This window comes from Eumetopias jubatus, unplaced genomic scaffold (assembly GCF_037043125.1).
Source record: "Eumetopias jubatus isolate StellerSeaLion01/CBP00866 unplaced genomic scaffold, mEumJub1_p1.0 scaffold_4, whole genome shotgun sequence".
Taxonomy (NCBI): domain Eukaryota; kingdom Metazoa; phylum Chordata; class Mammalia; order Carnivora; family Otariidae; genus Eumetopias; species Eumetopias jubatus.
In genome coordinates, this window is record NW_028274810.1 from 34,778,953 (window position 1) to 34,795,781 (window position 16,829).

At 37.6% G+C, this 16,829-nt stretch overlaps 1 protein-coding gene across 1 annotated transcript in view; it reads right to left on the reverse strand.

Annotated features, from left to right (window-relative positions):
- SH3GLB1 (SH3 domain containing GRB2 like, endophilin B1) overlaps positions 1–14,753 on the reverse strand; it is a 34,685-nt gene extending 19,932 nt beyond the window's left edge. The window contains exons 1-3 of the mRNA XM_028102460.2: positions 14,421–14,753; positions 4,205–4,346; positions 854–982 (exon numbers count right to left, since the gene is read on the reverse strand). Coding sequence (XP_027958261.1) covers positions 854–982; positions 4,205–4,346; positions 14,421–14,492 — 343 coding nt within the window. The 5' untranslated portion in view covers positions 14,493–14,753. The remainder of the gene's footprint in view (positions 1–853; positions 983–4,204; positions 4,347–14,420) is intronic.
- Between the last annotated feature and the right edge of the window lie 2,076 nt (positions 14,754–16,829).

Sequence of the window (16,829 nt, forward strand, 5' to 3'; positions counted from 1 at the left end):
CCTCTCTTGCTGTGTCTCTGTAAAATAAATTAATAAAATCTTAAAAAACAACAACAAAACTTTAAGTTCGTTTTGTTCCAGAATTTATGAACTATTTTATAAATCAGTACTATACACAGAAAATCATTTAATTTACCTACATTTCATAGTCACATAAGGACCAACCTGCAGAAGTCTTAATAAAGAGAATTATTTGCCATGAACAATAGGAAAAGAAGCTATAGAAATCTGAAATAGTCTTATATTCTGAGAAAATTAGATTTGAGGGATAATGAGCTTCAGAATTATACACTGAAAAAGTGAGTATAGCAACTAAAAAAGCTGGCATAACTATAAAACATGATTATAGAAAATTTGATCTGAGGAAAATAGAATGAAATGTAATCCAAAGATAACCACTGTTAACATTTTTGTGGTACTGACATTATTGTGTGATGAAAGCATTAGTGGTGTGTTCAAACACTATGTGCCAGGCATTTTATTACAAAAATAAATAAGCCCTCAAAAAAGCTTAAAAAAAATCATCTAGGGGAGACATGTAAACAAAAATTGCAATATATCAAAAGAAGTACTATAACAGAGGTTGCAAGATTCAATGGGAGTACAAGTGAATTCACTTAACTTTTAGATCTACAATGATAAATGTGAATTCTCAGAATATATAAATATATTAAGTTGAACTGTTCATATTTACTGGTCATCTCTATTTCTTACTTTATCCAAAACTTAAACATAAAAAATTTGAAGTTAAAATTGATTCTACTAATATTAGGTAGATGTTAATGATGTCTCTAAGTAGTAAAAATCTAAAAGTAAAGCTGGTTTTTAGCAGATCTTTTTGCGTTTTGCTTACCATAAGCTGTTCCTGGGCCAAACTCAGTCCCTGCATCAATCATATATTGTCCCAAAAGTTCTGGGTTGTTTATACGACTTGGAGCTTTTCTATCCAGTTTCTCATAAACAAATTCTTCTATCCTGGCATCTAGGAGAAAGGTTTAAAATTATCAATGATTTCAAAAAAGCAAAACTATTTAAAAAATTGTTTTTTTCCCCTACTACCCATTTATCATCCTGTAAAATAAGATGAAGTTAGCATTGCTTTTTTTTTTTTTAAGATTTTATTTATTTATTTGAGAGAGAGAGAATGAGAGATAGAGAGCACGAGAGGGAAGAGGGTCAGAGGGAGAAGCAGACTCCCCGCCGAGCAGGGAGCCCGATGCGGGACTGGACCCCAGGACTCCAGGATCATGACCTGAGCCGAAAGCAGTTGCTTAACCAACTGAGCCACCCAGGCGCCCTAGCATTGCTTTTAAGTACATATCTTAATACATAATTATTAAATTTTATGTTACATTATTATATAGCTCTATGAAACTTATACTTTAGAAATCTGATAAAATATTTTGGCACAAAAATATTTACTTAAAGTGAAACTATCATATGATGATTATTCTGAGATTCTAAAAGCACTGGTATTCACTTAATATATAATGACATTGCCTTTGCCCCATTCATAAGTCTGATTCTTAACCTTGAATATATGTTCATTTCAATTTCAAAACCAGGGATTTCCAGCTATGAAAAAATGGATATAAAGTACCTATTAGAACCAAAGAGTCACATACTTTTAATACCTTTATCATACTTTTTTTTTTTTTTAAGATTTTATTTATTTGACAGAGAGACACAGTGAGAGAGGGAACACAAGCAGGGGGAGTGGGAGAGGGAGAAGCAGGCTTCCCACAGATCAGGAAGCCCGATGCGGGGCTTGATCCCAGGACCCTGGAATCATGACCTGAGCTGAAGGCAGATGCTTAACGACTGAGCCACTCAGGCGCCCCCCTTTATCATACTTTTGCGTGCTCACATGGTCTCTCGCCTTCCTAGAGTCTAAATATAGGCATGGAAATTAAGGAATAGAACCACCTTGGTTTGGACCAGTCACAGACAGAGATCAGCAATATGATGTCTTGGCTTAATTTTATTTAATTTTGTTTAAAATACAAGATATATAGATATCTCTCAGCATGTATTCACTCAAAAGATTTCGTTAAAATATGAGACAGGTTAAAAGAAACAGTAGAATGCTAGTATGCATGGAAAGGAAAAAATAATCAGTAAAATCTGAATAAATGCTTGGTTAGTGCAATATACAAAATATTCACACTTACACAGCTGCCTAATAGGTATGTGAGAGACAAATGAGAAAAAGATCAGTTTCCAGGAATAATGATTAACTATAAATCAAATGTATAGTCTAAAGAGAAGCTAAAAAAAAAAGGTTCCTTCTAAGCATCTCAGATAATTACTCTACAAGTGGAAGTTTTACACAGTGCACTGGAAACTTAAAAAGCGAACTGCACCAGTAACAGAAACACTTGAGGAGTCAGCATAAGCATTAATTATAATACATAAAATAGGCTACTGGAATAATACTCGTTTATGTGGTAGACTCTGGAGCAGCATCAGAAGTTTTTAAGCAGGACTTTTAAAACCTTTAAATTAGTTCAAACCAAAATGAGTCAGTTCAAAACATAACCATTTAAAAGATATTAATTACATTTCAGAATTTCATTTTCTGACTATGAGAGTGATTCTTAGCTTTGGTGCATTTCTACCTATTTGGTCAAAAGTTTAAAGTTGAATCCTATGTTGACTTTGTTCAGTTAATAAAACATTTGGCATACTTTAAGTAAATGTTCATTTCAATAGGGCAGCAATGGACCGTAATAAAATCTTAAAAGAATATATGGGCAATACTGCTATAATGCAATATATATTTTTGAAAAACCCTAGGTTCTGGAAAATCATACCGTAAAAATTACAGGGCTTACAGGAAGAAGAGGTTTGGGCGGGGCCACTCATAATCTATGTAACTTTATAATCAGAGCACAAACAAAAAAATCCAATTTTGTTTACTACTTTAGACTTAAAACACTAATTAAAATTGTATTATATGAGCCATTGTAACTTTATACTAATGAAATTCCTGTTTATCAGTTGTGTATGAGTTTGCCATTCAGAAAAACATGTAGAACAGACTACTTATGTGAAGAACTCTGGATAGAACAAGGATCATAAGGAAAAATGTCTACTACTTTTTTAAGGTGCCCTGGTATATAATTGAAGTAGTCTTAAATGAGTAAGAAATACCACATGGTGCCCAAAGACAACAGGCCTCACTCAAAGTGTAAAAGTGGTACACAATCACTAATGTTTTGTATAGTGCTTCAGGTTCACAGAATAGCAACAAAATTTAAAGCTTGGAACTTTAGTATCTAAAAGTGAGCTTATGGCATTTCACAACATGGTCACAACACTGGGGAAAATGGGAAGGAAAGCATTTGCTGCTGCCTTTGTTCTTCAGTTTTGATATGTAAAGCTCAGGGTGAAAAGACGGGGTGTTGATGCACCAGATTCTAGTTCAATTTCCACTTCTCATTAGCTATTCTACACTGTATAAAATGTTAACTTGTGATTTGCAATTAATAAACAATTGTGCACCTTATTTGATAAATTACTGAGATGGGTGATCTGAAAAACCTTACAGTTGTCTAAAAATCAAATGGAATAATTTATGTAAAAATATCAAACAACATAAACATAAATAATTGGTAACTATGTAAAGTTTCCATAGAATTTTCCCTTAATTATTTGGGGACAATTCTCCTCCATATGAAAAGGAAGATTAATTTATTTTCACAGCCCTTCCTAACTCTTAAAATTAAAAGCTACTCCTGGGGCGCCTGGCTGGCTCAGCCCATTACGTGCTGACTCTTGACTTTGGCTCAGGTCATGATCTCAGTTTTGTGGGATCGAGCCCCACGTTGGGTTCCACCTGAACTTAGGATTCTCTCTCTCCCTCACCCTCAAGGAGTCGGGGGGAGGGGGCACTCCTATGTTCTCTTTCTCTCTCTCAAAAACAAAATTCATTCCCTGAAATTTTCAAAAGGATTCTACAAAGGCATGGAAAACACAATTAGTCAATTTGTTAGAGGGTACACAAAGAAGTGTTTATCACCCTCTTCTTCACCAAAAGCGCGCGCGCACACACACACACAAAACCCATACAACTGAAAGCCACAAACCAAAAACTTTTCCAGTAGCCATCAAAACCTTTTTTTTTTACATCAAAAAAACACTACTAATGGTATCTTTTAATCAGATTAGTCGATAAGGTAGACAAAGGTAAAAAGTTTCTTACTTGGATTTGGCTGCAATAACACTTCAGTTTGTTTCATTATTTTTTCTGTCCATATTTTGGTACATTCAGCTTTGCTAAGAAGGTTCTCTAAGTGAGCATCCAGTTCTGTCTTCTCCGCCTGGCCAAGCTTTTCTTCTGTGAACTGTTATTAATTATAAAAAAAATTAAATATACCTCAAATACATTTTAGGAACCTATATCAATAATTAAAAAACTCAAACTCAGACAATCCCGAACATACAAATAATTGTGAACCATTGCCTTGAATGTTTTTGCCCCTATGGCAATTTATCCATACCTCTTTTGTGGCACTTATGCTGACCTTCTCTCTTTTTTTAAAGATTTTATTTATTTGAGAGAGGGAGAATGAGAGAGAGAGAGAGAGAGCGCGCACATGAGAGGGGGAAGGGTCAGAGGGAGAAGCAGACTCCCTGCTGAGCAGGAAGGCCGACATGGGACTCGATCCTGAGACTCCAGGATCATGACCTGAGCTGAAGGCAGTCGCTTAACCGACTGAGCCACCCAGGTGCCCCAAGCTGACCTTCTCTTAAGGTTATATCCTTAGTTCTGCTAAGATGGAGTGAACTCTGCAGAGAATCTATATACTGCCTGGTATATAAAGTATATAAATATTTCTTACATCTAAAGGTAGGATAGTATAGTGGTAAGGAGTAAGAACTTTGAGTCAGTTGGTGCTGAATTCAAATCCTTACTGTACTGCTTAATTCTGTGACCTGAACAGGCTTCTGAATATTTTTTTCTTAGGTATCTTCTATCATTAAAGGGAGACGATACATAACATACAGTGCTTTGAGAATTAATTAAGAGTATGTATGTAAATCACTTTGTTCAGTGCCTGGTAATTATTATTTTGAATTTAAAAAAGGGCCGCTTATGTTTAATGTGGCTTTGTATTAACGGCACTTTAATCACACCTAGTTAGATAGGCTTTTATGGGATGTTCTGGGAAACCGTCATTTGTTTCTTCAGGATATGTTCCACAATTGATTTACAGACCAACTTTTGGAACATATACTATTCCTACTATGGAGGAGCATTTTTTAAAGATCATAATATGTAGTTAAATATACTCAGTGTAACAATTTTTATGACCTTAAGTGTGTTGGTTTTTCAGGAAAGGCAGCATTGCCCATACAAGAACAAAGAGGTAAAAAGATTTCCATGTAGATTTTATGGAGACTTTTGAAGACTTTTAAATACTAGAAGTGATGACTCAGGCTGTTTATCATGTATATTTTTCCTCTAGAATATGTGGCTTTTTCCCATCATAACAGAGGCATATCACTAGCACTAATTCTATACTCATTAGTCATGACCCATTTCTGGCTAACAGAATATAACGTTTACCTTGCTTTTTTCTTCCCTTTCATTTCTTTAAAATATCTTCTGCTGCTCCATTTTTCTGAGTTTTATTATCTGTTTCTTTTAGCATCCTTCTTATTGGTCTAATACTTTCTGTTGATTATCAGCTAACAATTTTAGCTAAAAAGTCCTCTAGAATGTTATTCTTAGAGTCTGGTTACAACCCCTCATTGAAGGTGTTGTTCAGGGGCTAGAAATAAATGCTTCAATAGCTTTTGTAAGGCCTTAGGTCTTTTTGAGACTGGCCTGTAGCCAAGCCCTCACCCAGTGGGTGGAATGGGGAATAGCACTTCCAAAGCTATTGCCTAAGCCCACAGTCTTGCAGTGTACTGTAACTGAGGATGGGAATAGGAGATGCATTGGGCAAAAGATCAAAACCCTGATGCCAAGGTCAGTTGGGTAACTACTGCAATTTCACTTTTAAGAGAGAACTGTGGTATTCTCTACAGATCCCTGAAGATTTGAGGCTATAGATCTCTACAGAAGGATAGGTTAGAATTTCACATGTTCAAAGTCTACCTCTAATGGTTAACTAGATTCTCTCTTAGGTAAAGCAACCAACAGAAGGGAAAGAGAAGGGGGAATATACCCAGGTGAACATCACCTATACAGGATGATCTACCAGTAGAGAAAAATTCTTAACTTTGCACCTTAATAAGAAAGTATATTTGTTTGTTTATCTGAGCTCTACTTATATGAAGAGTATTTGTTTATTTGATTCACTCCTTGAACAAATATTTATTAAGCACCTTCATATGTGCCAGGCACTATCCTAAGCACAAGGGTTTCAGCAGCCAGAAAAAACAGGTTTCTGCTCTTAGGAAGCTCCCATTTTAATGGGGCAGACAACAAAGAGTAATTTGATAATAAGGATAATAAAGATAAAAAGACAGTGGACAGAGGACTGAATAGGGGTCCTATTATTTCTTGAGTGACTGAACATTTAACTGAATGAATTAATGAATTTGAGTACAGAGGAAGGAAGAATTTAATCTGCAGGGAGAGGGGAAAACAGGAGAATCAGGGAAGGCTTCAAGGGGACAGCGATGTGCAACCTGGGCCTGGAAGGGGGGGAAGAGGAGTTTGAGTGTGAGATGCGCGTGGTTAGAGAAACAGCTTCTCTGAGCAGGTAACAACTGACCTGAGAGCGAATGATAAGAAATGAGGGATTCTAAGGGAAGGGTAGAGAGTCCTCTGATGATTTATCTTCCAGTTTCATTTCTAGAAGATTCATTAGCACCACTTTTATACATGTTAATTTTTTATAGAAGTCCTTATATTTAACAACCAAGAACAGATTAAAACAATAATCCACAGACTCATAATTTAAAAATCCGTATTTGGTAGGTCAGTTTTTGTGCAAGGAACTCCGCTAAGAACTAGAAGACATGGCTGCTGTTACAGGAGAGCTAAATGAAAACTATTATCTAAACAATATAAACTTACAGGCCTATTTTCTTCAGGACATAAAATCATGTTAAACTTTATCTAACAGTGGCTGGGTGATGGACACTGGGGAGGGTATGTACTACGGTGAGCGCTGTGAATTGGTATAAGACTGATGAATCACAGACCTGTACGCCTGAAACAAATAATACATGTTAATAAAAAAATTAAAAAAACAACTTTAAGATGTTTTAGAAACATTGGAATTAGAGGTATGGGCTAGAAATTACTTAAAAATGTTTATAAATAGCAACTTATAAACAGTAGTTTATCAGTAAGTTTATCTAACACAAGTTAGGTTTCAGGGCAAGTTTTCTCCAATATTTCAGAAAGTTAACTAGAAAGTTAATTATTGGAAAACTTCAGGTCAGGAGAAGGCCCGTTTGCTTAATTATTTAATTATTTTCTCTATGACTCTCATTATACTACCTTATAGTATCTTTCATTAAATACTTTGCTTTTTAGTGAAAAGACAGAGTGTGAAAGTGTAACAGTGCCAAGCTCAGTATTTGCAACATGTCATTTTTTAGGAGTCTGAGCAAGAAATAAAATAAACTGACTTATGTAAGATCCCATAAACACTATAAGGAGGTTTTTAGTATTTTAGTTCAGAAGGGCAAAAAACAAAACCCAAAAATATAAAGAATGCTTAAGAATGAGTGAGATAAAGTCTGATTATAAAAAACCAGTTTAGAAAACAGCAGTTCTGTAGGAAAGCCCACGTGAGCAGTGTATTAAGTACCAGTAATAAAGTCTGATATTTACTTGCATTTTCTGAGAGTAAAAACAGTTGCTATTCTTTTACTCTACCTAACTCTGTGCAGTATGTTATATATGGTCTTGTTTTATCTTTTGTTTTTAACGTTTTCTTTTCTCAATAAGATGATTTATAAGAACTTTTTTTAAACTTCTGTATTTTTAACAGTATCAGGGCATAGTATAAATTAGAAAATGCCATAGACTAAGCTGTGCATTTTATATCAAACACTCCAAAAAACCCCCTTTATAATATGTAGGTAAGAATCAAAACTTTATTGATGAACATTTTGCCTAAGGTATTAGTGTCATGTTTCAATTTCACATGTTTATTCAATCATAGTCTCATTACACTATAAGACTTCCAGTAAATACTTGCTGATTTCAAGAAATTAACATTTTCTATTACCATTATACAAATATATTTCAGTTCTTCCTTGCCCCTGTGTCTTTGTTCATAGCACTCTGGTCAGATGGATCTTATAGCCCACCTCAGCTTCCTACATGTATTCAGTAACTATCAAATTAAGGGTAACTTTAATCCTATCTGGAATGAACAAAAAAGGCTGGGGGTACAAAAAAACACTGCTAATGTTATCATATATTTAAGTTGAAATTACACATTTAAATTTTATTAAATACCTAACTGTAAAAGACATAGTATCTCCCATGATTTTATTGTGGGGGTTTAAGGATTTTTTTTCCATCATTAATCCGAAGGTATGACATATTATAAGTTAACAATACAGTACCATTTAATACATACATTTTTCTCTAATACATTTTAACAAAGCATCTATTATAGAATATGATGAGTTATATCAACTAAATTTAGGTTTCAATTGTTAATCAAAATACTTATGGGGTATATATTTTCTTCTATTATATGTGAGATGTAGAAGCAGCACATGACATGGTTCTTGCCATCAAGGATTTTATGATCTTAAGAAACATAAAATGATAATAATGGTATGCTTCTGAGAAAGACAAAAGACCTTTTCTTTCTTTAAAAAAAAATTAAAAATCCTTCTCTTAAATACCAAAAATTTAAAATTTTACTCTTAAAACTTTTAGTTTTCAGCATATTTAAGTCCAAAATCATTACTGTTTGTAGTCTCCTAACAGCTGTTAAAAACTATAGTTGATTTTAAGCATTTTAATTAATGTTTAGTAGTTTTAATAAAAATCTTTGTGAAAACAACCTACAATGAAAGTCAGAATATGTCACAGAAATCCAAATTCAATGTTCTCCACGACATAATTTGATGTACAGTTCTTTCATAATTATTTCCTTAGTAATACAGTAAAATGACATGAGAACAGAAAACTTAATCCCCTCTCTTTATATATTTTCTCTAAACGCTGCTTTAAGGAAAGGACTGTCTTTGAGTCAGCCACATTATGCCAGGCACTGTAATCTTTTCTTTATTACAGGATAGGCATATAGCCTACAGTGTAAAACATGGAGCCTGGATTCTATACCATGCTTTACCACAAAGAGAAAAGGACAACAAATAAAAAGGCTTTGTGATGAAAGACATCTATTTACTATGAACTCTCATCATCAATTCTTTGGGTGAGATAATATTTTAAAAGTTATCTAAACTTCTTGGGGGAAAAATGTATAACACAAATTCTGATTATAATGTGTTAGTAAACTGTAAAGTAGATACTTCTCAACTTATTCTCAATTTTGGCTGCTCTTTGGAATTACCTGGGGAGTTTTCAAAAACAATGATGCCAAATCCAACCCCAAAGATTCTATTTTAACTAGACTGGGGTATAGCCTGTAACGGTTCCTCAGGTAACTTTAAGTGCAGCTAAGACTGAGAACTACTGTTCTAAGCTCATAGATGACTATTTTAACATCAGGTTAACAAACCATCTTCTATCTAGTAGTTTACTAAATTAAAAACCAATTAACACCAAAGGATATGAAGTTTTGGGTAACAGTAAATATGCAAAGTTTTTACATAATGAGAAAATGTATGGACTTTGAAAGTGATATGTTTTGTTTATTAGAATTTGAGAGACATGGTGAAGTTGTTACAGTTTAAATTCCATAAAGGAAACAGGATTTCAAAAGGGCTTGGACCAATGTTTGGCCAAGTTGGAATTCCATCCAGATAGGATCTAACAGGAGTTAGCTGAGGGCAGCATCATATTCATCTTTACCTCTCCAGGTTAGACACACCATTGTTTGCTAAATTAAATCAGAGATGAAAGCCAAGCTTGCAACTAAATTTTAAAGACTTTTTTCCCCCCTCAGAAAACAGTTGGCATTCATGAAGTCCATAGTATAACTATGTAGTAGTTAGGTTCAAAGGAAATGTTAAAATTAAAATGAAACTCCTAAGTAATTAAAGTTGAAATTTCGTTTTGGAAAGTGTATGTTCTTATTTTAAAGATGGTGAGCAAAGTTTTGCTTCAATATCAATTCTGAAGTAAAAATGTGTCCACTTGAAACATTTATCAAATGAAGTAACAGAATAGTACTTCAAAAAATGGATATTTACTACAAAGAAAAAGTAATTATGACAAAATGGGGCTAGACTATGAAGTCTTTGAGGGCAGCAACTAAGTCTCATTCATCTTTGTACTTCAGTGCCAAGCACCTAGGAGGTACTCAATAAATACAGATTGAATTAAACAGTTTAATATTTTAGACTGGCATTAGTCAACTTCAAGTTCAGCAGATACAATGTTACAAAAAATACTAATAAAAAGAACAAAATTATTTAACATGCTAAATGATTCAAAGAGTAAACTTTGCATATGGATACCCTGCCTGGTTGAAATGATATAAAAAATTTAAAAGAACACTGTCAGATACTGTGAGAGGGGAATAAGAAACAGAGTATATACAAACTTAATAAACATGGGAAAGCCATAGAGAAACAGAATTTTATAGCTCCGAGGGACCTTACATAACAGTTTATTAGAAGAAAAATGCCACATGATCATACAGAATTGAAAAATGCCACAGGAGTTCACATCAAGCTCTTGTGGTCTGAGATGGACTTTTAAGTTTTATCTTGAGGAAAGGAAAGACTACACAAAGAGGGAGGGGGTAGAGGACATTCATGATGAGTTTAACTGTATGAACAAAAAGTCTAGAGTTAGAAAAGTACAAGGTATTTTGGAAATTAAAAAATAATTTGATAGGAATACAGTGTTTATATATGAGTGAGAGAAAAAACAAGGCTGGAAAGGGGTATGTAATGCTCAACTAAGGAGTCTGGACCAAAAAGACAGATACTAAAAATAAATGGCTTTTAAGACACTAATAAAGTAACAATTTATGGAGGACAAAGTACCTGATGCTTTTGTATTCTATTACTTTGAGGGAGTTAAGAATAACAAAAGCACCCAAACAGACTGTTAAGGAATGAATATATCTATTCATTATACATTTTTACCTCAACATTCTTTCAAAGTTGTAAGGCATATAAACAGATTTTATGAGTGAGAAGAGAATGATGAAACCCATTTGTATTTAAAACAGGGAATGTTTATTTGTTAACCTAAAAATTTTTAAGTAAAATGAAAAAAGATATGGCAGTTGGCCACCCAAAGAATGGCCTGTTCCTTAAGGTATAATTTGATTTGAATAGAAATTATTTAGAAATGTGAAAGCTAAATTCCATTCCTACTGTTCTTATTGCTTATGAGTAACTGGCATAGCTCTTACCCTATTCTTAGCATGAAACTTGGCACTTGACACTGTACTGATGTCAACACAATTTAGACTGGAAATTCAGTTATTGACTAAATACTAAAATGACAAAGCAATGTTTTTGTTGAAAATTACCACACATTCCAAATTTCACATGTTACATTTTGGAATTATTTTTTTCCTTACATAATAATAATAAAAACAAAACAACAGTACTGTGCAAAATGTCAAACATTCAAAAGTATAATAGTATACTGAAACTCAGCTTCGTAACTGTCAACATTCCATCAATGTTTCAACTACTCCCCTTTTCTCTCTTCTGGAATATTTTAAAGCAATCCTCAGACATGATATAGTTTATACATAAATATTTCAGAATCTATTTCTAACAGATACAGACTTAATATAAAAAGACATACTGAAGTCTGTTCCTCCTGAAATTTTTCCCTTCTTCAGTAAATGGCTCAAGCCAAAACCTTATAGCCATCTGTAACTCATCTTACCTCCTTCCTACCCTACAGTCAATCTGAGAAGCAATACTGAATAGATTCTGAACCTTCCCTGCTATCACTTTCACCTAAGTTATACCACTTTTTGCCTATCCTATGGCTACAGCTCCCTAACTGATGTCCTTAGTACCCGAGAACCTCAGTCTTTGCACTTGTTCCTTCTGCCTAAATTGCTTTTCCTCTAAAAAACTGGAACTGTCACTTTCTTGAGGTCTTTTGGAATTTGATCCTATTGGAAAGGCTTGCTATGATCATTATGTCTACACAACATGGCAAAAACTGCCACCCCCGCCATTAACTTATCACCTCTGGCCTTTTTCTCCATCACCTGATGTATTTACTGTTAGATTCTAAGCTCCAGGTGGGCAGATGTTTTGTTAACTTATTCACTGCTGTATCACCAGTGTCCAAAACAGTGTAAGGCAGACATCGATAGGCATGAAAGTATTTAATACTGAAAATTATTTGATAGCTCAAGAGATTAGGACAGACTTTAAAAACTAATGAATCTGAAACAATGAGTAATTAAAATTCATCTAGGGTACTCTTTTGAGAGCTTTGCTGGATTTTTTATATCAAGTCTATCGACAATTTAAACCAAATTCTAGTACATGTGCCTGCCCTACTTAAGCACTGTGGATTATGTACCTGAAAACATACCTGTCTTTAAAAGTGTCATTATAATGTCAAATCTCCACTCAGCAAACAAAATCACTGGGAATCAGCAATAAAACACCAAAGGCCTCTTTTCAGTTAACATTAAGTCTCACAAATCAAATTCATTTCAGACCTTCAAGCACTCATTCTTCTTGCTCCCCATCTTTGAGCTATTAAAAGTAGGTTAATTTAAATCAAGAAATTATTTTAACCATACAGCTCAATGTCTTTACAATATAGCTTATATTTTCATGGAGAATGGGGAGATGAGGGTTAAGGCAGCTAGCTTACTACTCACTATGCAGATTATGGAACTGAGAAATCAAGACCTAGATGGAATTTCCCATGCCTTAAGTGCTATCTGCTTAAGTATTACTGAAATGCTCAGATTGTAGTACTAGATGATCTTTAAAGTCTCTCTAGCCTGTAACATTCTGTTATTCTATATCTACAATGCCTACCCTGGAAAAGAGAAGCAGCTTCCAATGAGGAGTAGATCAGACAGCACTTGGCTATTTACTAGCCATGCAAGTTAATCAAGTTTCTTAACCTCTCTAAGGCTACTTATATATAAAAGAGAGTTAATAATAGCTATCTGGCAAAATTACAGAAAGGATAGTAGGTAATCTGTCAAATGCCTTGCAAATGTTTGACGGTTTTTTCACAATTTAGGCAGCTATTACCTTGCTCTAGTTCTACCATTCTTTTGCCAACAGCAGTGCAATGTAAGATCAACTATACCAATAAAATTGCGGTAAAGGAGACAAGTATAGTAATAAAGGCAGGACAATTGATTTACATTTCAGTATCAGTTTGGTATGCATATTAGAAAACTATTTTAGTTTTCTCTTTACAAAAGAGAATGTTGTTACTGTGACTATGCCATTAACACCAGATTGTTTATAACTCATGTTGTGAAATTTACATCTGTTCATAGATTTAACTTAGTTGGCATAATGTGGGTGATGATTGTGGAAAACTGTCCAAGTTCCCCAGACTGATACTTCTTTGTGGAATGCCGCGAGATAGCTAAATTTCCCCCTTAAAGTGTATTTGAAACACAAAACCCTGACAACAGGCAAAACACCGGTCTTCCCCTCCCCCCTCTCCAAGCCCTACTGCCGGTGCTTCCCATTTTGAGAATGAGTGGGAACCCCCAAACTCCAGGCTTCCCAAGGCCTTGGCGGAGTAAGGACGCCAACTGGTGATCTGCATTTCACCCGCGGACTGCCTAAGCCCAGCGACCGTCCTTTCAGGGAGAGAGAGAGAGAGGGCTGGAAGGAACTGTGTTGGCAGCTCTTTGGGTTCAGAGGCAGGAAAAGGAAACTTCCTTCTCGGACTCCGCGGGGAGAGTGAAGGAGACGAAAGGAAAGGGTGGGGGTGGTGCAAGAAAGGTCTGTCTCTCGGTTACCGCGCGGGACTCTCAAGGCCCTCGCCCGCCCCGGGAGGGCGGCCACACCAGCACCGTCGTCGTGGGGCCAGAAAGGCGAGCGGTGCTGTGTCTCGGCCCGGGGCCGAACTCCAGATGTTCTTCAGGGGCCGGGGAAAATCCCGGCAGCGTTCCCACCCCGACTCGCTTCCGGTGAAGCGGCGGTTGAACGGGAGGTGGGCAGAAAACGGCCGCCGGACCCGGAGGGGCACCAGGCCGCGCCCATCAGCCAGGCCTCTGGCCTCAGGCCTGCCAGCCAGTCCGTGAGGCCGGGTGCGGAGAGCGCCGCCGCCTCGGGCGGCCCCTCCTTGGCCCTCTCGGGGGTCGCCGGCCCTCCGCCCCAACCCCCCACCGCGGTACCTGCACTGCACGACTGAGGAAGGTTCCCGCGTCGGCCGCCAGCTTCTTCACGTTGAAGTCCATGATGTTCATCCTGGGCGGCAGCCGGGCGGAGCTGCCGGCTGACCTAGCGGGGAGGCGCCGCGGCCGGGCTGGGGCGCCGGGCGAGAGTGGCGGGGGCAGACGTGGTAGGTGGAGGGAGGCGGCGCCAGCTCCGCCGCCGCAGCTGTCGTTTCCGTGAGGGGGAAGCGAGAGGGTGGGGCGAAGGGAGAGAACGAGCGCCTCGGGGCGGGCCACGCGCCCGGGCGGAGGCGGCGGCCGAGACGCAGGGCCTGCTTCGCCGGGAGTGGGGCGTTAGCATCGGCAGTAGCGGCGGTGGGCGTGCCGGCCACTGACCAACTGGTAATCCGCCGTGTGGGGCGGGGTCTCGAACGGAGGAAGCCGGCGCCGGCCGCGGGGTGGAGCCTTTTCAGAGGTTATCGCGGGAACAGCGACCCCTCCTGGATCGCCGCGACTCAGTCGCGGGGCGCGCCGGAAGCTCGGCCGGGCTCCCTGGAGGGTGGGTCACGTTAACCCCGAGAAGGGAGTCTCGGGGTCGTAGAGCTGCTGTAGGTTTGCATCTAAGCCCCTGAAAACTAAAAGCAGAGACAACCCAAATTCCCCATTTTGTTTTAAGAGAAAATTTGAAAATTGTAGTATAGAATTACACTATCTGTGAAATTAGAACCAACAGCCCCCTGACATCTTGTAGCACAAGCGCCCCACTTATCCCGGACGCCTGGTGGCACTCGGCGAATGTTTGCTATTAGAATAGGGTTGAACTTATAGTTCCTACCGAGTCTGTTGTTCATTTAGCATTACTGAGAATCTTCTGTGTACCAGAACTGAATCAGCTGCTGAGATACCATGCTGAACAAAACTGTCCCTGGCCTCAAGGAGCTCTCAGTTCGGTTACTTGACAACCTTCGGGGACATCTCCACCCCCACCTCAAGCTCTGTTAACTATTTGCTGCTGAAGGAACTTTGGGACTGTTTTAAGGCAGCAGGCCCATGCTGGATTACGGGAGGAACACTAGATGCCTACTGTATGCAAAGTGCGGTGACGGGGGACGCAAAGTGCCAGGTGGAGGACGCAAAGAAGTATAAAATGGTGAGTGAGATAGAATAACTCTTAACTCTTAACATTCAGCCTGGGGAATTTTAATAACAAATGAGAATATGATGTGAAATCTGTTCAAGAGCCCATGATTCCAAGTAACTTCCTAAGCATCTTTCATGATACCAACCTATGCTTCAGTTATGTTAAAACAGGCGATAGCACAGAGGGAGAGACAGTATTTCAAGAATAAGAAAACACTCCAGGGGCGCGTGGGTGGCTCAGTTGGTTAAGCGACTGCCTTCGGCTCAGGTCATGATCGAGCCCCGCCTCGGGCTCCCTGCTCAGCGGGAAGCCTACTTCTCCCTCTCCCACTCCCCCCCCGCTTGTGTTCCCTCTCTCTCTGTCTCTCTCTCTCTCTGTCAATTAAATAAATAAAATCTTAAAAAAAAAAGAATAAGAAAACACTCCATGTTATTTTTTGTCACTGTGTCCTTTTGTTACATTAGGGCTGGGAAAATGCAGGCCCAGCAGGCAACGAAATGAGCTCATGGTCCTGCTTTAATGTTTTACTGAAGCGGTCACAGAAGCAGTAGCTGTTGTTAAAGGCTGAAGGATTAGTTCCTAAAGACAAAAAGGATAGCAGATACGTATAAATATTTGTGTTCTTTTATTTTTTTGTGGTGGTGACAGAAACAACCACTTCTTTCTAAGGTAACTCCAAAACAATGAGTCTCCAAGACCAAAACTACTCCGTGTATCTTTCATCTCAATCTATTTTCCCAGAAATATGAAAAAAGAAAATATGTAATCAGGAATCTTTTTTCATTTATTGTCCATTTTAGATTTTTATGTGGAAAAGCACTTTCTCTTTTTCCAGACATCTGTCTTCATAATAAGTATATTTGCTGTAATCTATGTTCATTCCATTTTAGGATCACAAAACTGTGTCCACCATTAATAGAAAAAACTCTGAATCCTCTTCTTCAAACATGTAGATCTTCCTAACTTGAAAAACAAACAAAGAAACAAACTTCTAACTTGTTGAGCCCTTTAGAGCTGTAATACTGTTTCTCTTGTTTCACTGACAAAATCATAAGACTCGGGTATTGCCTCTATTCTCTTACTATCCATTTCCTGCCCGTTTCACTGCAGTGGACTTCCATTGCTATAACTACACCTAAATAGCATTCTTGAGGTTGCCAGTTATCTTCTTGATAAACTCATTGGCTTTTTCTCAGACTTCCACAGGGACTCTATTCACCATCTTCCCAATGATGCACCCCTTTATAGGCCCTTATTATTTCTTGGTTTGCCCTCTACCTCCTGGACTT